The sequence below is a fragment of the Eublepharis macularius genome, chromosome 14 (assembly GCF_028583425.1).
Source record: "Eublepharis macularius isolate TG4126 chromosome 14, MPM_Emac_v1.0, whole genome shotgun sequence".
Classification (NCBI taxonomy): Eukaryota; Metazoa; Chordata; class Lepidosauria; order Squamata; family Eublepharidae; genus Eublepharis; species Eublepharis macularius.
The window spans coordinates 41149194-41170154 of record NC_072803.1 but is presented as its reverse complement, the minus strand read 5'-3'; the positions used below and the strand labels follow the sequence as shown (position 1 = coordinate 41170154).

Below are 20961 nucleotides of genomic sequence, written 5' to 3'. Positions count from 1 at the left end.
CATGTCTAGATTTTATCTTTTTAGACTAATCTTGTTGTATTTTATATTTATTGTTTATTATTTGATGTTGTTTATATTATGTATTATTTGATGTTGTTGCAACCCGCCCTGAGTCTGCTCACGGGGAGGATGGGCTAAATAGCCAACTAATTAACTAACTAAATAAATAAAAATAAAGCTGCAGCATTCTGCACCAACTGGAGTCTCTTTTAGAGATGAGTCCACTGTACAGTGCACTGCAGTAGCCAGGTCTCACCAGGTCTCACCTCTTCCTCACAAACTCTGCTCTCTGTACAACCACCCTCAGAGGTGAAGTGTGTGGCACCCAGATACAGGGAATGCCCTTTCCCTTGAGGCTTGCTTAGCACCAATGCCACTTTCTTTTAGGCACCAGGACAAAATAGTTCTGTTCACCCAGGCTTTTAATAAAGGATTGACTTTTTAAAATACAATTTTAGTCTGGAAATGGTTATTTTAAGCTGACAGTGGGCTGGGGTTTTTAATGCTGGATTTTAATTAACATCTTTCAAATGTTTTTGTTAGTCATTTTATTTTGTAAGCCACCTTGGGCAGATACCTGGAGAGGCAGCAAAAAAATTTTCTAAATAAATAGAACCCTATGCTTCCCCAGAGGGGAAAAAGTGCAATGGAACAGATTTAAACATATTTGTACAGCTGGAAACATATGATCTATGCAGGGTTCCAGACTCATGAAGCATGACAAAAAGACTCCATATAACATACAACAAGCTGAGCAGCTGCTCTGTAATGGTCAGACCCATAATGGGGAACGATCTTAAGCAGAAGAAAAAAAATTGTTATCCAGGTACCAAAGTAATATAAATGGAGAAAAGGATATATCAGGAAACATTAATTGCTAAAAGCAAGAGGATGCTAGTTAAAGCTTTGTTACAGACAATATTAAAGCCAGCTGTGTTTACGAAACAGCTTGGGGTGGGGTGGGGCTAAACCATGTACATTTTTGTTATGAACCAGGCTGGTTAATTGAATTTGCTGGCAGCACTTCCTCTGTGACGCTACAAAACATCCTTCAAAATAAAAATGTAGCCTTTAAGCAGACTACCAGAAAACTGAATCAAGAAGCTTTAACTAGCAAAATGCAGCTCTTTTTTTGTTATAAAAGGAAATAACAAACGGAAGGAAGTCTCTTAAACTTTATGACATTCTAAGGCTTTCAGTTTTGGGTTTATTTGATGAGGTCTCTTCTGATGTTCGACTGCTGCTCACAATCATTCCTTTCATGAAAGCCCATAAAATCAAATATTATACTTGATTGTTGACAAATCATAACCCCATGCTTGAGGCCTGAGACTCCCAGAATCCAGCCCTTCTGCACATAATTCCATCTATTCTACAAATATGTTCTACAGAAAATGAGAGAAGCAGATCAGCTGGCCCTTCACTACATAGAAAGAAGCTGGGAAAATGAAAGTAAATGTTGTGTGATAAAGAGTTCAGTGGTCTAAAAGGCTAACAAGAATCTAGGGAGCCAGAGGCCCCTTACTCCTGAAATTCACAGGCCTCTCTCTAGGCACAACATCAGCCAATGACTACAGAATTGGACTTGGATGCAGGAAACCCAGGTTCAAATTCCTACTCAGCTACTGGACAGCCTTTGAGGCAAGTTACATCAGTCTATAGAATGAGATGCTCCGGGAATAAAAGGCTTAGAACAGTCAAGCACTTTACTACAATCACTAGAGTGGTTGAGGGCATGTACAAAAAGCTCCAAAGTTCAAAGCTCAGCCCAAAACTTGCCATCTTCAGGAAAGCTGCATGCCTTCTGCTTTGGTGCTACTTCACATGGGAATCATTATTAATAGGCTGCCTCATAAAGATTGCTAAAATGAGGCACTGAGATGTGCATCATCAACTATACTACAACCTACAGATGAATATCCACTGCAGCAGTCCACTAAGGGCTGAATTACTTTGCCACAGAAACATATGTTATGGAATCAGCTGGAAGGTTCTTACTGTGTCCTTTAAAATTCTCTAGATATGAAACTTCCTTTAACCCAGAATGAAGGAACAGCAACATCAACTATGCTTCCTATTGAAAACATGGGAAACCAGTGACCTGACTCCGATATGAAGAGCCATTGCACCCTTTATCAAGACACAAGAGAAAACACTGCTTAGTGCCCAATTCTGAGAAATGAGAATACACAATTATGTGAATCAGAAATGCGGGGCCATGATGACTGTTACAGCGTAGAGCTTTTTTTTAAAAAAAAAATCTTAGGGCCTTCTCCATATCCTTTAGCTGAGGGCTGGTTGAAAAAGATTTCAAGCATCGTATTTTAGACTTTTGGGCAATCAGCTGTCAGGTGCTCAGCATCACCTGTCATACTCAGCAACACCCAGCCATCATAAAGGTTATGTTATGGTTATGCTATTCTTTTACTGGCCTGCAAATGTTACTCGTCTTGTCTTTTGAACTCGCAAAGTGAAACTATGCACGGGAGGCATTTGTTCCTGCTGTTATCTCTATGAACCCCTGATCTGCACCACGGCCTCTCTCCTACGTCTGGGAAGCGATACCTGCCCAGATGCCACAACCTTGAAAATCCCACACATCAGTTCTGCTGTTTTCCTGCTTAGATGTTTTCCTTCTGAGCTTTTTAGCTGACCGTTAGACTGGGGGGGAGGGGGATCTTAGAATTTGCCTGTGCTCTGGGAACCTATATATGTTTGATGCTTGCATGTGAATATTATTCCTGGCAAAGATGGAGTAAGCTCATGAACTAGCGGCTTTTCAATAAAGTTCTTTTACTACCTGCAGTGAAGCCTTTTGAGAGTTGCTTGGCAGAACCTGATATCAGCACAAGATCCAAGCCAGTTATACTTACCACATCATTTGGAAGGCTCTGAAGATCATCAAAAGGGGTTTCCAGTGTGTTGGTATCAACATTAAGAATGACCACATCTTCTACGGCCATGTTTCTAACTTTCTGAAAACAACAAAGTCAGAAGAAAATATATGAAGACAAAAAGAAGCTTGCTAGATCAGACAAATGGTCCACTAGTCCACCATCCTCTTTCCTCCAGTGGCTTACCAGATGATCTCAGGAAGCCAACTAACAGGGTGAGAAGGCAATGGCCCATCCCTGTGAGTGCATTCCTGAATCTGGTCCTCAGAGGCAGCCAGCTTCTGAACACAGAAGCTCCATTTGACCATCCTGGCTAGTAGTTTTTGATCCTCCAGGAATTTGTCCAATTCTTTTTTAAAGCTATGCTAATGATCATTCACACATGTTGGAGCAGCAAATCCCATAAATATATTAGGCAGCATGTGAACAAGTCCTCCTTTTTGTCTGTCCTGAATGGAATGCCCATCCACGTCACCGAGTCACCCTAAGCTCTTGTATTGTGGAAGAAGAAAGTTCTCCTCATCCACTTTCTTCACCTCATGACTAATGTTATAAAACTCTACAATGCCCTCCAAGGAATCTTTTTTTTTAAAAAAATAAAAAGGTCATTTAGCCTTTCCTCATAGGGAAGATTAAACCCTTCAATCATTTTGCATTTGCCCCTTTCTGCATTTTTCCCTTCTCTATAATATCTTTTTTGAGATGGGGAAACCAGAACTATCTGTAGTAGTCCAGGGTGGCCACATGAGGATGTTATACTGACTTTAAAAAAAATAATCTTTTTGCCTAATAAAGGCACAGCAGTTGTCTTTTTTGTTACTACTATTCACTGAATCTATGTTTTCATGGAGCTGTCCATCATGAATCCAAGATCTCTTTCCTGACCAGGCACTGCCAACTCAGACACTATCAGTGTAAATGTGAAGATGAGATTCACAAGGAAAACATATTTGCAAGTCTCCCAGGATCTGGCCTCTGTATAATATCTGAGTTTCTACTCAACTGTTGCTAAAGGTTAAGATGAAACCTGGTCCCTCCCCACCCTCCTATCAACTACCTCAAACTTTCACATCATACCTTCCAAATACATAGAAGGACACTACCGGCATCATCTTTGCAACAGAAGCTTCATGGCTTCCTGTTCTGTTAGCTGTATCAGGGAATGAGCAACTGGCTTCTTCCATCCCTCAGGCTTAATGTTCCTGTGCAGAGAAGGTAGCGGAAAGGGTACCTGTGTCTGCCCAATGACCAGCCTGCAGGTAAGCAGTCGACTGGCAGCAGCATGGAGCTACAAAGGTTCATCAGGTCAGGCTGGATTGTGGCTGTCCCTACACAGCTGATTATAAGTTCAACATGACAACTCAACATACCACACTTGGTGTTAAGAGATTTTCAGTCCACAGCAAACAAAATTACAACTCCTCTAGAGGTCAATGTGTATTGTAGCCTGCATGAAATATGTTTTCATCTGTGCAAAGTCAAGTCATAAGAAGCCACAAATATTTCTTTTCCAGAGAAAGGGCCTCAGAAACAAATCAAAATGCAGAAATTAATGTCATTCCAAAGACTAGCAAACATATTCCCAGGGTCCCAAGCTGTTTCACAAGCCACAACTATCATGGCATCCAACAGTATCTAGTATTTAGGAGCAGAAAATTTTCAGGCAATGAACGATGAAACACTTGCTAACTAGAGGAGTTGGAGGCTTAAGGTTTTCACTTAAAATTTTTGTAACTTGAAAGGGTGATTCTTCCTTTGCAACCAGAGCAGCAGCCTTTGAGAAGCGGAAAGGACCCTCCCTCCACAACTCCAGGAACCAAAAGGTCATTTGTTCAGCACGTATCTGATAGACCTGAAGCAGAGCTCAGGAGCCTTGCTTCTTTGGGGAGCCAGGAAGCAACAGAGCAACTGACTGGCTCCTTCCTGCCTCTGAATTTTTTTTTTTAAACCCCTCAGTTACCCCCCAGAGGACTCGACAGGCCTAACAAAAGACCTTCAGGTAAAACTTTAACAGAAGCCAGAAGTTGGTCAAAAAGGTTCAGTTGACTGGCCAGGAAACAGGCTCAGGCAAACTTTCTAGATGAAGCTCTTGCTCTCACAAAATTCACTGTGAACATCCCTGTTCTTCCTCCACAGTCACAAATTTCAGATGCAACTCAGAACTGATGCTACAACACCTTTTGATTACAGAAAACAGGATGCCCATCCTATGGGGCAATCAAAGACATTTTGATATCTGAAAAGGAAAATCTAAACTGATACCTTAACATATGTCTGGAAACCTTTAATTGGAAATGCCTTGTACTCAGCCCAGGAACCAGTGAATGAAATACTCATATGGCTCATTACTTGCCTTATCCTGAATCATGCCACTGGTGCTTGTATGACAACACTGCTTACCTTTTGGGTGTTTCCTAGTGGGTATTAAAAGAACAGGATTCACCTATTCCTATGAATCTTGAATATGCAAAGTTACATTAAATCGATTTCAAGGAAAGAAAAGGATTTTCCAGTCCTGCTACCCAATATCATTTAACTGAAGAATGCAAACCATGTGTTCTACAATGAAGTCATAGCTCCTCCTCATCAGAAAATGTCCTATAATGAATCAGGCCATTACTCCATCTAACTCAAGTATTTAATCTGCTTAGCAGCAGCTCTCCAAAAACTCTTTCTGAGAAAGATCATCCCCAGCTCCTGCTAGCTGAAAATGCAAAGGATTAAACCTGGAATCTTTTGCACACCAAGTAGAAGGTCTGCCATTGAGACCTGCACTGGTGTGCTGGTAGAAGAAGACGGGATGTACCCTCAAGCTAGGATATGGGCAGAGTGGAAACAAGTGGCAGCCCCTTCAGTACGACTGCAGGCTACCCACACATCTCCCTGAGCCATTTTTTAAGAGAAGCAGCATGTCCTGGAAAGTTCAACAAGTATCTTAAATCCATTCTTTGAAGCCCCCCCCCCCCCAGACATGGATGAATAAGTTATATACCAATAAGTAGCTTCTCCTTGAGAGGGAAAAACACTTTAAAATCGCTCCTTGAGTTGTGGAAATATTCATAGGAATAAGGAACTTTTTGAACGAATGCCAGCAGGGAGTTCTAAGCACAGCGCCTTCAAATAATAAGCAGGTGCTGCATTTCACCCCGTTCATCTGCTGTAGCTTAGAATTTCTTTTATGAAACTTCATGACACTCATCAACCCACACTCATACACCCCCTCCTCAAAAATGGGATAATGCAAGACAATAGTAGCAAACAGTTAATGGCCATGAAACACCAAATATGGTTTCTTCCCCCCCCCCATTTGTAAAAATTCCACACATCATCATAAACAAAGATGTCTGTCACAGAGCACACATGTTGCTATTTATGGCTGACTTGTCTACAATGCCAGCTGCCTGCAAAACAGGTTCGACTCTAAATCTGAGTCAGTGATGCATCCAATTTCAGGCTGGCAACTGACAGCGCTACTTGGTCAGACTTGGCTGCAAACCAGATCGCTACACTCACACCCACGGACATGTGGCCAGACCTGAACAACCCACTGCAACGGAAGCGGTGACACCAGGCAGAGAGAGAGAGAGAATTCTCTTCCCGCTTAGGGACACTTCCAGGCATCCTTTGGCACTCTTACAAGGAAATCTCTGAATAGGGCAACTTAATCCCCCAATTTAAACAGATGTGCATATTGACAAAATCTCATTATAGGCACCTTTTTGATACAACAAAGTATGAAATAGGCACAACAGTGCACAAATTAAGGCTCACTGCAGGAAGGACTGGCCACCTTTCATCTCTGTCCTTTTTATTCCCTGGTATAGGAAGGACCAAGCTAGATATGATGCTGGGAATTCAAGAGTGGTTCCCCCAACCACTGCCATTAGCCCTAACTGGGGGTGGGTGGGAGAGAATGCCCTCATTCTTGAAGAAGCAGGATCTGCCTATGGTTATACATGATCAGAGATTAGATAACTGCAAAACGCTCTACGTGAGGCTGTTTGGAAGGGTCAGTTGGCACAAAACAAAGTGGCTGAGCTGCTTACTGGCATAAGTTTTAGAGAATTTATGTCATTCTTAGAAGATACAGATTGTCTGTCAATTTGTCTCCAGGCACAAACCAAGTGCTGGTCATTATCTTTTAATGGGTTGGGATGGGGTGAAGGCCATTCACTCTCATCAGGAGCTGGCCCATCCAGTAAGATTAGTTTCAGAATCCCTGCTCTGTGTGCCCTCACCAGCATAAGTAAACAGGTGAGCCCAACATCCCCTCCCTCACACAACAAATTTTCTATAAAATAAAGTTTTTTTTTTTAAAGTTTCCCTAGACTTTGGATGATTTTAGTTTTTTGTATGTGTGGGGTGGTAGTTTCTTTCTGGACTGCCGCTCGGTTTATCATTGTGTTGTTCTTTATATAATGCTATTTTTAAAAATTGACCCCTTTATTAGTTTTATGTTTGTACTGCTGTTCTTAGATCTTTTCACGATACACGCAGAAAGCAGAACGTATTAGTTTCCACAGGAAGTGTGCAATTTTGGCTTCATTGCTGTAGATGGTTAATATCTGCAGACTGTTATCCTAAAGGACTCAGCAGCATGACGTATCAATCTGGCAGCCAGGATGGGGAAGCAGCGGATATAGTGTTTTATTATTTCATGCCCCAAACACAGCAGCAAGGAGGACTTAATGAAACTGACTTCAGATTTACAATCTGAAATAGTTACTCAACAGACCAAGGCGGTTAAGCTCAGAGTGCCCTTCAACCTCTGAACCCTTTGATCCACACCCAGCAGGTGGCCTATGACCCCCTCCTGTGCATCTTCCCGTCTTCCGCCAGCCAACTAACCTTGATGTACAGAAGCCGTGATCCTACACAGGTGATGCAGCCCAAACTCCTTGTCACCAGCAGCTGCCACTACTTTACCTAACAGTAAAGGCTCCTAGACACGAGTGGAAAGAGCTCAAGGCTTCTTCTGCTGCCAAACTACCAGGCAACATCAAGACACAGAAACCTTCTCATAAAAGAAAGCATCCCACATGTTTACTCTTTTACATGACTATCCATAGTGAATTTCTAGCAAAATGTTTTATGGTATACAGGGCACCTCCAAATATGTGTGAAGCTGTCTTACACAGTTAGTCCAGGCATGGAAATGCCACTTGGGGCAACAGTTCTTCAAGTTCTCAAGTAAATGGCTACTCAAGAAATTGGCTGGAAGATGCCAGGGTTTCAGACTGGAACTACCAGTATGGTGTAGAGGTTAGAATGTCAGATTAGAATTTGGGAAAACCAGGTTTGAATCCCCACTCTGCCATGGAAGCTTGCTGGGTGACCTTGGTCCAGTCACATACTGCCTAATCCTCACAGGGTTGTGATGAGAATAAAATGGAGGAGAGAGGAAAACACTGTAACCGGCTTTGAGTCCCTAATGGGGAGAGAAAATCAGGGTTTAAATTAAAGAAATAAATAAAAACTCACAGATATGAAGGACTATTGGTCCACCTAATTCCGTATTCTATCCTTTAACTGGCAGAGGCTCTCTGGGCTTTAAAACAGAGAGGTCCCCCCACCTCAGTTCTTTTAATAGGGTATGCTTTCAGGAACAACATCTCCTCTCATATTATAATATTTAAGAACAGTCAAACAAGACACTTAAGGGGCATTTTTATGGTTTTCCACTCAGAACATTTTCTGGAGTGGCAGATAAACAACCAAACATGACACTCACACCCAACACCTGCACTTAGTTTCAACTAGGAGCCAGTTTTTCAAGCAGGCTTGGAGGTTATCTGAAGGCAGCTGAAGGAGTACAATGCCAGGTGTGTTCTTAGGCAACACCTGGATTGGGGACCAGGTGGGAGCTCCACAAACGCTGCTCTGAACCTCTTGAAAGGATGGCAAAATATGAATGTAATTAATTAAAATAGGTGCTGAGCTAATGTCTTGCCTCTTGTGCCCCCCGTATCTGATACCTTGTCAAAAATATGGGATTCAAGCTTTGGGTCAACAAACTGCAAACAGGCAATCCAGTTTGAGAGGAGCAGGTTTATCTTATCTCTCAGCTATTTATCAGTGCTAAACACTTATCCTCCCCTAATATGAATTCAATTAGTGCCACAAAGGGCGTTCTATTATTCATGCAAGAGAACCCAATCTTGCCTACACAGCGGCTTACCAACTTTTCTCCTCCTTTGAAGTCGCTTTATGGATGGCTTAAATGGGAGTCTTATACAGAATGACTGACTAGGTGATGAGAGAAGCCCTGGAGAATAAAGGGTGGTGCAAAGTCCACTGATTCTGCCTTTTGGAGGGCTTGTAAATCAGAAACAGGCCCTCCGACCAAAAACAGGGATTACTTTATCTCACCGGAGAGCATTCCAGTCAGAGCAAATTACATGCAACAACCTACGGATGTGTTTGATATTTTAACCCTCAAAGATACTTTGTCGGGTTACATTAATAAGGTAGGAACTGCTTCTTTACTGGCTCCAAATAATTCTAGGAATTAAATCTATATATTTTTGACACAGCTGTCATTACTAACTTTTTTATTCTGAAGTGGCTACCAGCACACAAATATAAAAATCAAAATATAAGTATCAACTAAAGTTAAATATATAAACACTGTAAGAACAATACTAAATCCAAGCAAAAAAAAAAAAGATCAACATAAAATTAAACTCATTACAGCACTCCAAACAATTGAAAAGAAAAAATAGCATTATTCAGTATGGGGTGTGCAAAATGAAACAAACAAGCCAGAAATACACATCGAAATCACTGTTTTGTTAAGTTAAAGTGGCTTCTGGAATAGTGAACCAAATCAAGTTATAATGATACCTTCCCACTGAAAAATTTGTGTTTTGTTTCAGTTCTTATTTCACAGTGACAACAGCAGCAGGCAAGCAGACACTGACATGGCAACATCTTGTTTTCCTTACTGGCATTGTCTACCAATCGGATCCCAATGGAGAGAGCCCTTACGTTGTTATACCACCTAATTGACTTCACTGGTGGGAAGAGAGAACATGTACAATGCACATGAGTGCATTTTTTCAGCACTACCTGGGCAATAGCACTGTCTCCCTACCAACTAGGTCATTGCAAGGGGAGGAGCACTGACTCCTCTCTGCTTATCAGCTTTGGAAACGTTCATTTAATTCCACTGGAGGGAAAGAGAAATGTATTTTTGTGGTGCTACTTCAGCAATGGCATTGTCTCCCTGTTGCTGTTGCAATAGGCAACAGCTGGATACAAAGGTAATAATTTATTGGCATTACCATTACTTAAAAGAAAAAAGTAGGATTTTTTAAATGTCACTGCACTGGTTGTAGCACTCTCCAGCTTGGGCGCCATCCAGCCGCCTTGCCAGTTTCCTGCCATGTTGTACACTTGCTGACACTCGCCTTCTTTGTGGTCTGTTGTTGTTGCTGTGTGTAGTGGATTTGAGGAAAAACTTGGTGGATCAATAGTTTAAGGGAGGACTATGGTCCGTGCGATTTTGGTGCTGTTAAGTATGAAAACAGCTGCTCCATAGCCTTGTTTCCGCAAATAACAGTGTGCATTTGTGCAGCTGACATTTGCTATCCCCAAGCATTTTTAGAGGTCTGTAAACACCATATCCCATTGTTGTGTGTGCTTGAACTCGATGTGTCGATGTTTTAGTGGGAAGACTGTGTTCTATGCAATTTGGGTGCTGTTAAGCACAAAAATAGCTGCCCCAAAGAGCCTTGAAGGCTTCATTGCAAAGAACAGTTTGAAACTCATAACTAGAAAAAGAAAACCTGGATGTGAATGAAACTGGCAACATCCCACCAGGAAAACACCAGTAACGGTAAATAGCTTGTTCGGAAACCCCAAATTCAAAACTGAATCAAACATTTCCTCAGTGCACACCTGTATTATTCAGTACAACTATTAAAATAACCAGCATGCAGATAAATAGAAAGAAGGGAGAGAAATCAACAGATATAGATTGTTGGTAAAGCACCATCATCATTTAGCAGATCCAAAGGATCCCGCTCAGAGTCTCCAGCCACAATAACTAACTAGCTATGACTTTCCATGTTTAGAAGCAGCTGTGCTTGCTCTTGCTCTCTCTCTGGCTGACACATGGGTGGTAGCTATCTCCCCATGGTCCTGCTTGGCATTTTCTCACCACTATAACTGACCAGTATTGGAGGCAGAATACTGGGCTAGATAGACCTTAATCTGACCTTCCTGTGGCAGTCGTTAAGTTTTAGGGTTCATGGAAAGGGAGGGGACAGTGCATCACGTGTAGAATATTTTAAGAAAAACAAAATATGGTTTGAAGAACAGTCTGACAGCACTGAAAGCATTTCCATGTTCAACTTTTGCTTTGTCAGCTGGCCAATTTCCAGTTACTGTTTTTGTGATACCTTCCATTTTATTTAATTGATTTTACAAGTTTGTAAAAATTAACAAGGAAGATTACAGCTTTTGCTCGCTAAACCTGTTACAACTACACATTTCTTTAGACCCAAATGGTAGACCCTGCACAGAGGAGCTGGAAAAGCACACAGCTAAACTTAGCTAAAATAAGGGGGCAACTATAGGCTATGACAGAAAAGCAGCATTTACAGGCATCTGTAAAGACTCACAAACACAGCTCAATTTCCAACACTGAAGGGGGGCACATCAGCAAGGAATGAAGTAAAAGGCAAGAAAACAATAAAGAGAGGGGTAACAAGACATTCTCTGGTTTTAACTCAATCGTGCTTTGGGGGTGGTGAATGAATTACAGCAACTCTCCATAGCTCACAACAGAGAGGGAAACTACACAAGACACCCGGGCGCATGTCGAGTCCTGCAAGGTTTCCTGGGTAGTGTAGTCTTACAAAGAACAGTCGCTCCATGGAATTATCTGACAGGGGAAGAGTAGTGGTGGGGATTCTCTCTCTGTCTCTTGCAAAAAAACCTCAGCTTGGGTTTTTCTGTGGGGCAGGGATGGTGGTAGACATAACAGGAGGCAGGAAATCCAAGACAGCTTTTTGTGAGAGAAAGAATCCATGATGCAATTCTCTGTCAAGGAAAAGAGTGGTGGTGGGGATTCTCTCTCCCCCTCTCTCTCTTGCAAAAAGCCACCCCGGATTTCCTGGAAATGCAAGAGCACCTTCTTACAATTACAAGGCAAACTTTGCAGATTCTTCCTGGTAATGAAATTCAAGTGGGGCTTTGGATTCCTTCACTTGCTGGGAATACAGAAGGAGAGGAGGCCAAAGCACACTGAGCTATTCTCAAGCACTTCATATAAGAGGGTCTTCCAAAGTGGGTCCTCGCAGAAGCTACCTTACGAAAGAGACAATCTACAAATGAATAAAGAAAGTTTAGAAGGAACTTACCTCCATCAGGCTTAGATGTATTCCTATGAGGTAGGGCATTGGAGCACTGAAAAGAGGCATAAAGAGCTGAGTTAAAATAATTGCAACCAAGAACAAAAATATGGGTAGCTGTTTGAGGGAAAGAATTCCTTTAATGGTGGGCAAGCCAAATATCCTTCTTCTGAAGCACATGTCAACTGACCTCAAACAAGTACATGGGAAACAGAACAGGTTCATGTTCCTTAGATTCTTGGTATTCAAAGGAGACCAAAATAGCTATGGGAAATGGCACTGGGCAAGTCAACCACCAAGGATGGAGTCTCCCACAGGTGATTGGTCACCAGGCCTTCTTAGAAACCTCATGCCAGCACCTAAGAATTCAAGACATTGTTCCAGGTTTAACAGTATATGAACATATGAAGTTGTCTCATACACCGCCTGATGCCTGGTTCATCAATCTCAGCGGTCTCTACTCTGGCAGCAGTTCTTCAGGCTTCTCAAGCAGAGACTTCTTACATTTATTGATTCTGCAGTTTGGAAAAATCTTGAATATCCCCTGCCCCACCCCCATCCAAGGAAGCTCAATGTGGCTAGTAAAACTGCAGCTGCCAAAATGGGTACAATACAGGATCAAGAAACACAATAAAACAATGATCAGCCGGACTATAATTCTCAGTTCCCTCCCACAGCCATTGAAGTTAAAAATTCAGCTTCCTTCAAAAGCCTGCCTAAACAGTACTGCTTTGCAGTGCTTGCCAAGATTGGCACTCTCCTCACCTCTTCTGGATCACAGGGACAGCACCAGTCGAAAATGCTTGTGACAAGGAAGCAGCCATTCTGACAACACTGGGCAGGAGAATACTGAGAAAAACCTGCTAGGAGGAGCTAAATGACTGCACATATTCATACCAGGAGAGATGGTCCTTTAAGTATGTGGGGCCCAGATCATGTTGGGCTTTAAAACGTAAGAAACAGCAGTGGGAATTGAGCCTACAAACATATAGGTAATCACTGAAGCTGTTTTAAAATAGATGTGATATTATCAAACCTATGTGCTCCATTCAGCAGATGATAAACTGTATTCTGTTGCAAGTAGTTTCCAGATTGTCTTCCAGCGTAGCCCCACATAGACTATGCTACAATGGTTCTGTGTCAAAGCTACAGTATGCCTGGATCAACATGGCAAGATCAAACTCTCAGACTCTTTAATGTCTATCACAGTAAGCACCATTCCATATCCAGACTGCAATATACAACATCTTCCAAAATATCAACCTTACTAATCAGCATCATTTTTTTCTTGTCTGTTTTTGACCGGAGCACATAGGGATTCTAGGCACTAACAAAGATCAGAGACTGCTGTTTCTCAGCCTTAATGAACCAATATGCAAATATATGAAGCTGCCTGATAATGAGTCAGCCCATTGGTTCATATTGCCTCATATTTGTATTCTCTGACTGACAGAGACTCTTCAGGTCTAATGCACAGAAAGACCTCTTCCCAGCCCCTGCTATCAGAGATTCTTTTCACCTTGAAAAACTGGGGATTGAACTTCTGGCATGCAAAATATGTGCTCTGCCACTGAACATGGTGGACCTTCCCTACCAAACACTAACACATAGTAAAAACATATAAAATTGAAATAAGACATCATGGAAACCAATGAGGAAGTAGGCAAAATCCAAATTGACTGTTCTGCTGCCTTACCTTACAAAAACCCAAGTATTTTTTTTAATTGCTCAGGTCCTCAGGTAGGCAGCATGGTTTATCTCTTTTCTCTTCTCCAAGCATATATGAGCAAGCTTTAAGTGCAGAATTCAGAACAAGGTATCCCATTCAAGCCTTATAATAAAGAAATGGAAAGGAAGTGCTTTTGAGAACACTCCCCATTCTACAACCCTGCAGCACTATCTCTGGAAATATTAGCATTTCGACAGAAAGATAATCAGAAGAGTGAACAAATTAGCTAAATACTCACACAAATTCAGTAAGGATAGATGGCATGGATGTGGGGCCTCTCTCCTACCAAAAAGGCTTTTGAAATGGACTGGTTACTCAACAAGCTCATATGCCAGCTTCCTCTGGAGCTGGCTCTACTGGCAAGGTCCTTCACTGGTCATCTTCTGGCAGCGAAATGTTTACTCATTACCAATGATTAAGGCGTCCTGCATACTGGAAAGCTGCTGCCTCTGGGGATTTCATTCCCTAATTCCTTTGCAATAGCCTGCAGGGCATGCTGAGTTACCAGGCGCACATTTAAAAAGCACAGAACCATCTTTCCACCACTAAGCACTCCAGTCTCATTCATACCACAGGATACTTGTGTTTGTCTTTCCCCCCAATGTTTTACCTATCAGAACAATATCTCCCCAAATACAACATCTTTCAGGATAAAAACTACGCCTAACAGTTTTAAAATCAAGACTACAAACTATTTGATTAGCCACACAAAGCTCTGGGCTTCCCTGGATGGGCTGCCAAACCTCCTCCAACATCTGACGTAGAGTCAAATGTGCTTCTAATTAAGTAGGTTCAGCAACACGACAGCTTCAATGTCAGGAATACGACGTCTAAACCCCGGCAGGAAGTCTTAAGACTGCAAATGTCTCATCTTGTGAACCTCTACAAGAATAATGGAAATGAGCAGAAAGATCAGTATTCCAGAAAACTGGGCATTTGCTATGGTGTCCAGAATAACAGCCTGTCACAAGGGAGAGAAAGAAGTCAGATCCGTAAAAGGTAATTAGCTACTTTGTTTTGACCTGTTAGTTTTTCTCAATTAATCAAGAGATACAATAAGCTCACAAAATATTTAATTGCAGCGTCAGAACTCCTCAATCAATGAATTTGAACTTGACATCAAAGAAGTTGCAAAATATGCTTATCAGGATGGGGAATATAATGAACTGCAACTATTTACTTCTGCAGTCAAGTTACTCAAGGCTTCTAAACCTTGGAATTGCCTGCACAAACATTTGCCCACTGATATATATGAGAATACAGACACGCCATCAGAAAGCAAACGTTGCAAACAGCATTTTCCCATTATCTCATGCATGATAGTTTTAAATGGATGCCTTTTACACATTCAGTTGTAAAAACTTATATCATGAAAACTTAAGCCATGTTTAAGCACATCCAAATGATCTTGGAGTAGGCACTCCGAACTTGGAGTAGGCAGTCAAAAGACAACCCCCACACTTGAAAGCAGCTAAGGACAGATTCATGCTTTCAAAAAAATTCCAAATAGGTAGTCTCACAGCAAAAGCACACAGGCATAAAGTAGTTCCATGAAAGACCAAATTTATTTCAGCGTAAGCTTTCTTGAGCAGAGCTCACTTCTTCAGGTGGGATGTGCGACCGAGTAGAATATCCTTTACAGAAAAGGAGGCCTTGCAGAGGCTTCCAGGAACTTTTCATCTCTCATAGCTCTCCAAGCCATCTGCATTTCTGCAATGTGCAAACGGACTCTAAAGGACATTGGAAGGCACTGCAACAGATTATCCACTTGATACTGATATGGATCAATGTGCAGTTTCTTATAGAAAGATACAGCATCCACTACAACAGAAGGCAACATTAGTCTGGTTGGAAACTGCAGCAGAAGTATTTCAGTGCTACTCTCCTTCCTCCCCATCCTGCCAGACAGGATAAGAGGAAACACTTCTCACACAACACATAATTAAACAACAGAAATATTCATCGACACAGGAAGTTTAGATGGCTGCTGGTACAAATGGCTTTAAACAGGGTTATAGACAGACGCAGAGATCTATAGCCCTCCAAATGGATGCTGGGGGCAAGTGAAAGGGGACTGAGATCGCTATAGCAACATCCACCCACCTTTAATTGTTCCTTTTCACTGTCAGAATGGAGTACTGTGAGAATTGCCTTACTGGATCAGCTCCGGATATGGCCATACATTTTGTTAGTCCCTCAACATGTGGTATTAATAGTTGTAAGCAGACGTAGCTTTTTATAAGCAGGGGAGAAGGGATATGATTCACTAGCAGAAGGCTCAACCCCCAGCATCCTCAGTTAGGTGGATCTCAAGAAGCAAGAGCTGGGAAAGGTGTTTCTCTGTCTAAGATGGCTAGAGAGCTATCAGGATGGAGTCAGCACTCAGCAGGATAGATCAGTGGTCAGACTCAGTATAAGGATATTTCATAAGCTATATGTGAAGGCAGAATGATGAATTAAGGACAATTGTTCATTAGCAATCTGGTCTATGCTATAGGGCATCTTTCACATTGTAATGAGAGAATGATGTCAAACCCCTAAAGAACACAAAGAGCTGATGAATATGGATATGGATACTGCAGACTTAAAGGCATCATATTTTTGCAATTCTTTTTCTCTGGCCATTTCTCCATTAAGGACAGGCAGGTAATAAATGGAGAATTGGCAAGGTGATATTAAGGAGATTTTCAAAGAGGGGGTTTCCCAACATTAGTTTAAACAAAATGTGCAGTCAGTAGCTAAAGAATGAAGATCAGTAGAACACATTTTTTTCAATTCAACAAACATGATGCAAAATACATCCTTTGTTTCTTGTTCTTGTGCTATTGCAAACCCACCAAACATACTGGCCTTCATCTTTGGATTTTTCCTGGCTTCATCCTTGAGGGGATTAGTTCAGCTTCTGAAAATCTCCTTTAGACTTCATCTCAGGAAAGACAGCATTGAAATATGTTCATTCCTTGCTTTTTGGTCTGCTGGTTACTCAATGAAATCACTTGTTGAGCCATAAGAGTTCTGCTGGCCTAAGGTCCATATGCAAAGAGGTGTGTACATTGCAGAAGACCAAGAGGTAATAATGTCTAACTACATGCCTGACTTGCCTAAAAGGTTAAGAACGCTACTAGTACCAACTAGGAATTCCTTATCTGCACTGTGTAACTTGGTAGTGAGAATGCAAGCTAGATCAGTGTTCACAGTTGTGCAGAGTTCAGATAGAGCAGACAATCTGTGGGTTGTGATGGCTGTGAATTATTCACTAGAAATAAAAGGAGTAATGTTATAAAATCATATGCATGCTCACAAACAAAATACTCAGGTGTACACTGAAAAAATGAACTCAAATGAGAAATGTCCTTAAACATCAAGGCATCCTTCTACTTCCCAAATTATCTCTGAAATTCACCAGTCACCCCTGTGCAGTTCTAAATTTTCTTCAGGAAATAAGTAGAAGAGCATCTTAAAGAAAATACTGCTGTTTGGAACAAAAAAAACACCCTTTCAATTGAGATTTTTCTTAAAGCAGTCTGAAAAAAGAGGGGCGCAACTTCAGTCTTCTTATAGGAAACACTATCAGCAGAACCCACCAAGTGTGTATCCCACAGAATGCTGCTTCATCTCCCAAATCCTTCAGCAAAACTATACATACTCCATTGTGAGAAATCTTTGCTAACACGACTCATTAATGTTAGTGATGGGAACAGACCTAAACACCCCACTCCAAGATCAGGAGCAGACTGGGAAGTGAAAAAGACCTGGAGCAAGCCAAGCCCCTGTGATGCTATAAGCCACCAGTGCTGCAGGTATCACTCAACTTAGAGGTGCAAACAATGGGTATTAGCACCCTGACCGCTTCTGCTGAAAACTGGCCGCAGTTTGGGAAAAGACAACTGGTGAACTGACCAACTGCCATTGCAGAGGAAGGGTCCCTAAGGCTCTGGCAGAGTTGCCAGACGTTTGTCACAAGCAGCCCTTTAAGGTTGCAGCCCACTGAAAATTTCCCTGTAAGTTAAATGGCTAATCCACCCCTGCCCAAGACCTCCTGAGTTAGAGACCCAAGGACTGTATGGCGACAGCTACCCTAAGAATCAGATGGCAAGGCAAATGGTTATTTACTCACTACTTTTGTCTGCATGTGCTAAAGGTCACTCCAGAGCTGTTTTGTGAGAGCAAGCATGTGGATCACCAAGGGTAACTCTATAATTGCATCTGCAGTTGCTAGGCTCATAAGCTGTTTTCAAGTTTCAACACCAAAGATCTTTAATATTTGTATTCTTTTGACCATTTTACAATATAGCAAGAACTCGACAACCCAAGAGACTAACAGAAGGGGAAAACAGTATAGTGCTAGGAATTCTGAGGGCTTGGAAAATAATGCACTGGCCTCTTTGAGTGATTTAATATCCCAGACTAACCCATAAGTAACAAGGGGGCCACCAACCAACAGATGCCATCTGTATTTTTAAAATATGAAGAGGTGAAGGAACTAAAATTCTAGCTGGAAATTTCTCAATCACTTAAATTTTTCACAACCATCTGCTCTTGTTTTTCACCTTTTCTTTCTAAAGTCACAGCTGCAAAGAAAACAACCAAACAGAAATTAAAGGTTAAAAACTAAAGTCCAACTGAGAGAAGTCAGAAATAATAAAGATCCAGTCTCAAGGAACTAGTCACTCCCCCAGCAACCCCCCCCTCCCCCTGACCCAGTAAGAAGCAGGAGATGAGGGCAGAGAGGAAGTGGCACACACCGCGCAGGTTTTGTGGCCAAAAGCACCTCTTCAAAGTTCACACCGCTTCAAAAATAGATAAGCCTATTTTTGAAGCAACATATTTATGGCACACAAATTAGTGCTAAATTGATTTATTCAGACAACTATAGTGTGTGATTACTGCTCTAATTAAAGTTCACATCAGGTTATGATAATCAGTTGTTGTGTTTGTAAAAGTGCAATTAGATTCTTCCTGGTAATTATAGGGTTTTTCTATCCATACTACAGCTTGCCTGTTCAGCTCATTCATTCCCCCCCAACCCTGCAGCACTGCAGACTCCGAGAAGCCTCTCCAAGTCAGAGGCCCCTTGTGGGGCTCTTCACTGTGTGCTCCCTTTGGCCCCATCTGCAATCCTAAATATGGGGCCCTGTGCTGAGCCCCATTGTTGGGGAAGTTAGCCCAGACTTAATCTTTCAGATCCACAGTCAAAGCTGCTGTGAAGAACACAGTGCTGTCCTGATAACTCCTAGCACAGAACACCTGAAGGAAAAAGCTGACAGTGGCAGCCTCCCTCCGTGTGTTAATTGCAGAGACACAGCCTATTATGCAGAGAAAGGGCACCTGCTGGCCCTGCAAATGATTGGGAACTGGCCCTTCCTGTGCAGCGAGTAAAATGGAAGATTCATTTCACCAGGAGATAATAGTTTTTAAGATTCCATTCCATGTCTTCTCAACATGAGGATATACTTAACATTTAAATCTTCCATAGAGGAACAAACTACCTTGAAATTTACATGTTTCAGCCTCCTGGCACTTTACTAAGAATGCTAGTTAGCCCTGCTGGTCCTTTACTTGGGAGGAACTTGAACAAATGTTTTCTTCTTCTACCACCTGTGTCCTTCTCTCTCTTTAATACATAAACCAGATAAAGTCATCAGTCATATGCCAATTTTGTGCCATTTGTGGAAAATGACAGGAGCCACTGAAGTTTCTTTAAAGATTACAAACTCATTTAGATTGTAGTATATCACTGAGGGGGGAATTTCTGTTTCACAATAGGAGTTGAGCCGTTTTCTAGCTTAAAAAGAATTAGATGAAACACAGATCCCTACAACTTTTCCCTCCTTGGGTTTATATCAAAACTTGGTCTTAATTAGCAGCATTTGGTTAAGAAGTCAAATAATTACCCAAAATCATGCCTGCTTAAAGGACATGAACACCTGCACGAGGCAGCTAAATGTATGTTAGACAGACAGGCTGCCTGAATGCGGTCTTAATACTGTAGTCAGGAATAATGTGCAAAAGAACACAAATTGTCATTTGCTGCTACAGTACTGGCTTCAACTGCTGTGGGAGCTTCAGCAGAATCCATCAGAAACTCTGCGTTTACTCTGTGTTTACGTGCATGTATGTTGCTACTCTGGCCAATAGCCAATCACACCCTTTCCAAGGATGAGGGTTCATAATTCTTTATACAGAGTCCAACATCCCAGGCCCGATTCAGATACTCATGTGGGTGGCAAATGGCTCTGCAATGCTGTGTCTCTCCTCCAGACATTGCCACAAGAGATGTGGGTGTATTGCACAAATGCCCCTCTCCCTTTTTGAACTAGGAAGAGCTGATGGGCCACATGGGTTTAAAACATTTACTCCCTGCTTTCCAAAGCTCCAGGAAGCTTTCAATGCAACATAAAGAACAACATCATTCATGAAGCTGCCTGCTTGGCAAAGGAAACAGGTGCATGCAGACTGGCATCATCAAGGTAAGTGTTTGGACTCAGCCCTGCTCAAGATTTGAGTTGCGTGTTTCTGTCACTGCTTGGAGTTCCATGACATGATTTGTTCAACAATTTATATTACATGTTTATCCTGCCCATCCTGCAAGGATCTCAAGATACCATATGCAGTTCTCCTTCCTCCCTTCTATTTTCATAACACCCTATGAAGCAAGCAAGCTGAGCTGAGGGAGACCACAACTGGCCCAAAGCTTCGTGGGGGTTTGAAGCTGGGTCTCCCCAATTTTAATCCAACTCTAATCATTACATTAAACAAGCTCTTGGCAGTTCTTACTATTTATTCCTTCATGGCTCCCCAGCCCCCACATGGGAAGACAGATTCTCCCCAGGGTCCAGGCAGGGGTTCAAACCTCTAGGTGAACAAGGCATTCTGCAGAACCTTGCACACCTCCTTTTTTGCAAAACCACACACACACACAAAATCGCTTAGTTCCTTGGACCAAAATTAACAAGGACCAGCACAAAACTAACTAGCATCG

At 41.9% G+C, this 20961-nt stretch overlaps 1 protein-coding gene across 5 annotated transcripts in view; it reads right to left on the bottom strand.

Moving 5' to 3' along the window:
* The window catches only part of DENND1A (DENN domain containing 1A), a 265895-nt gene that overhangs the window by 82714 nt on the left and 162220 nt on the right, over positions 1-20961 (bottom strand). For all 5 annotated transcript variants that reach the window (XM_054998226.1, XM_054998222.1, XM_054998223.1 and 2 more), the window contains exons 11-12: positions 12260-12305; positions 2874-2975 (exon numbers count right to left, since the gene is read on the bottom strand). In XM_054998226.1, the coding sequence (XP_054854201.1) occupies positions 2874-2975; positions 12260-12305 (148 nt within the window). The remainder of the gene's footprint in view (positions 1-2873; positions 2976-12259; positions 12306-20961) is intronic.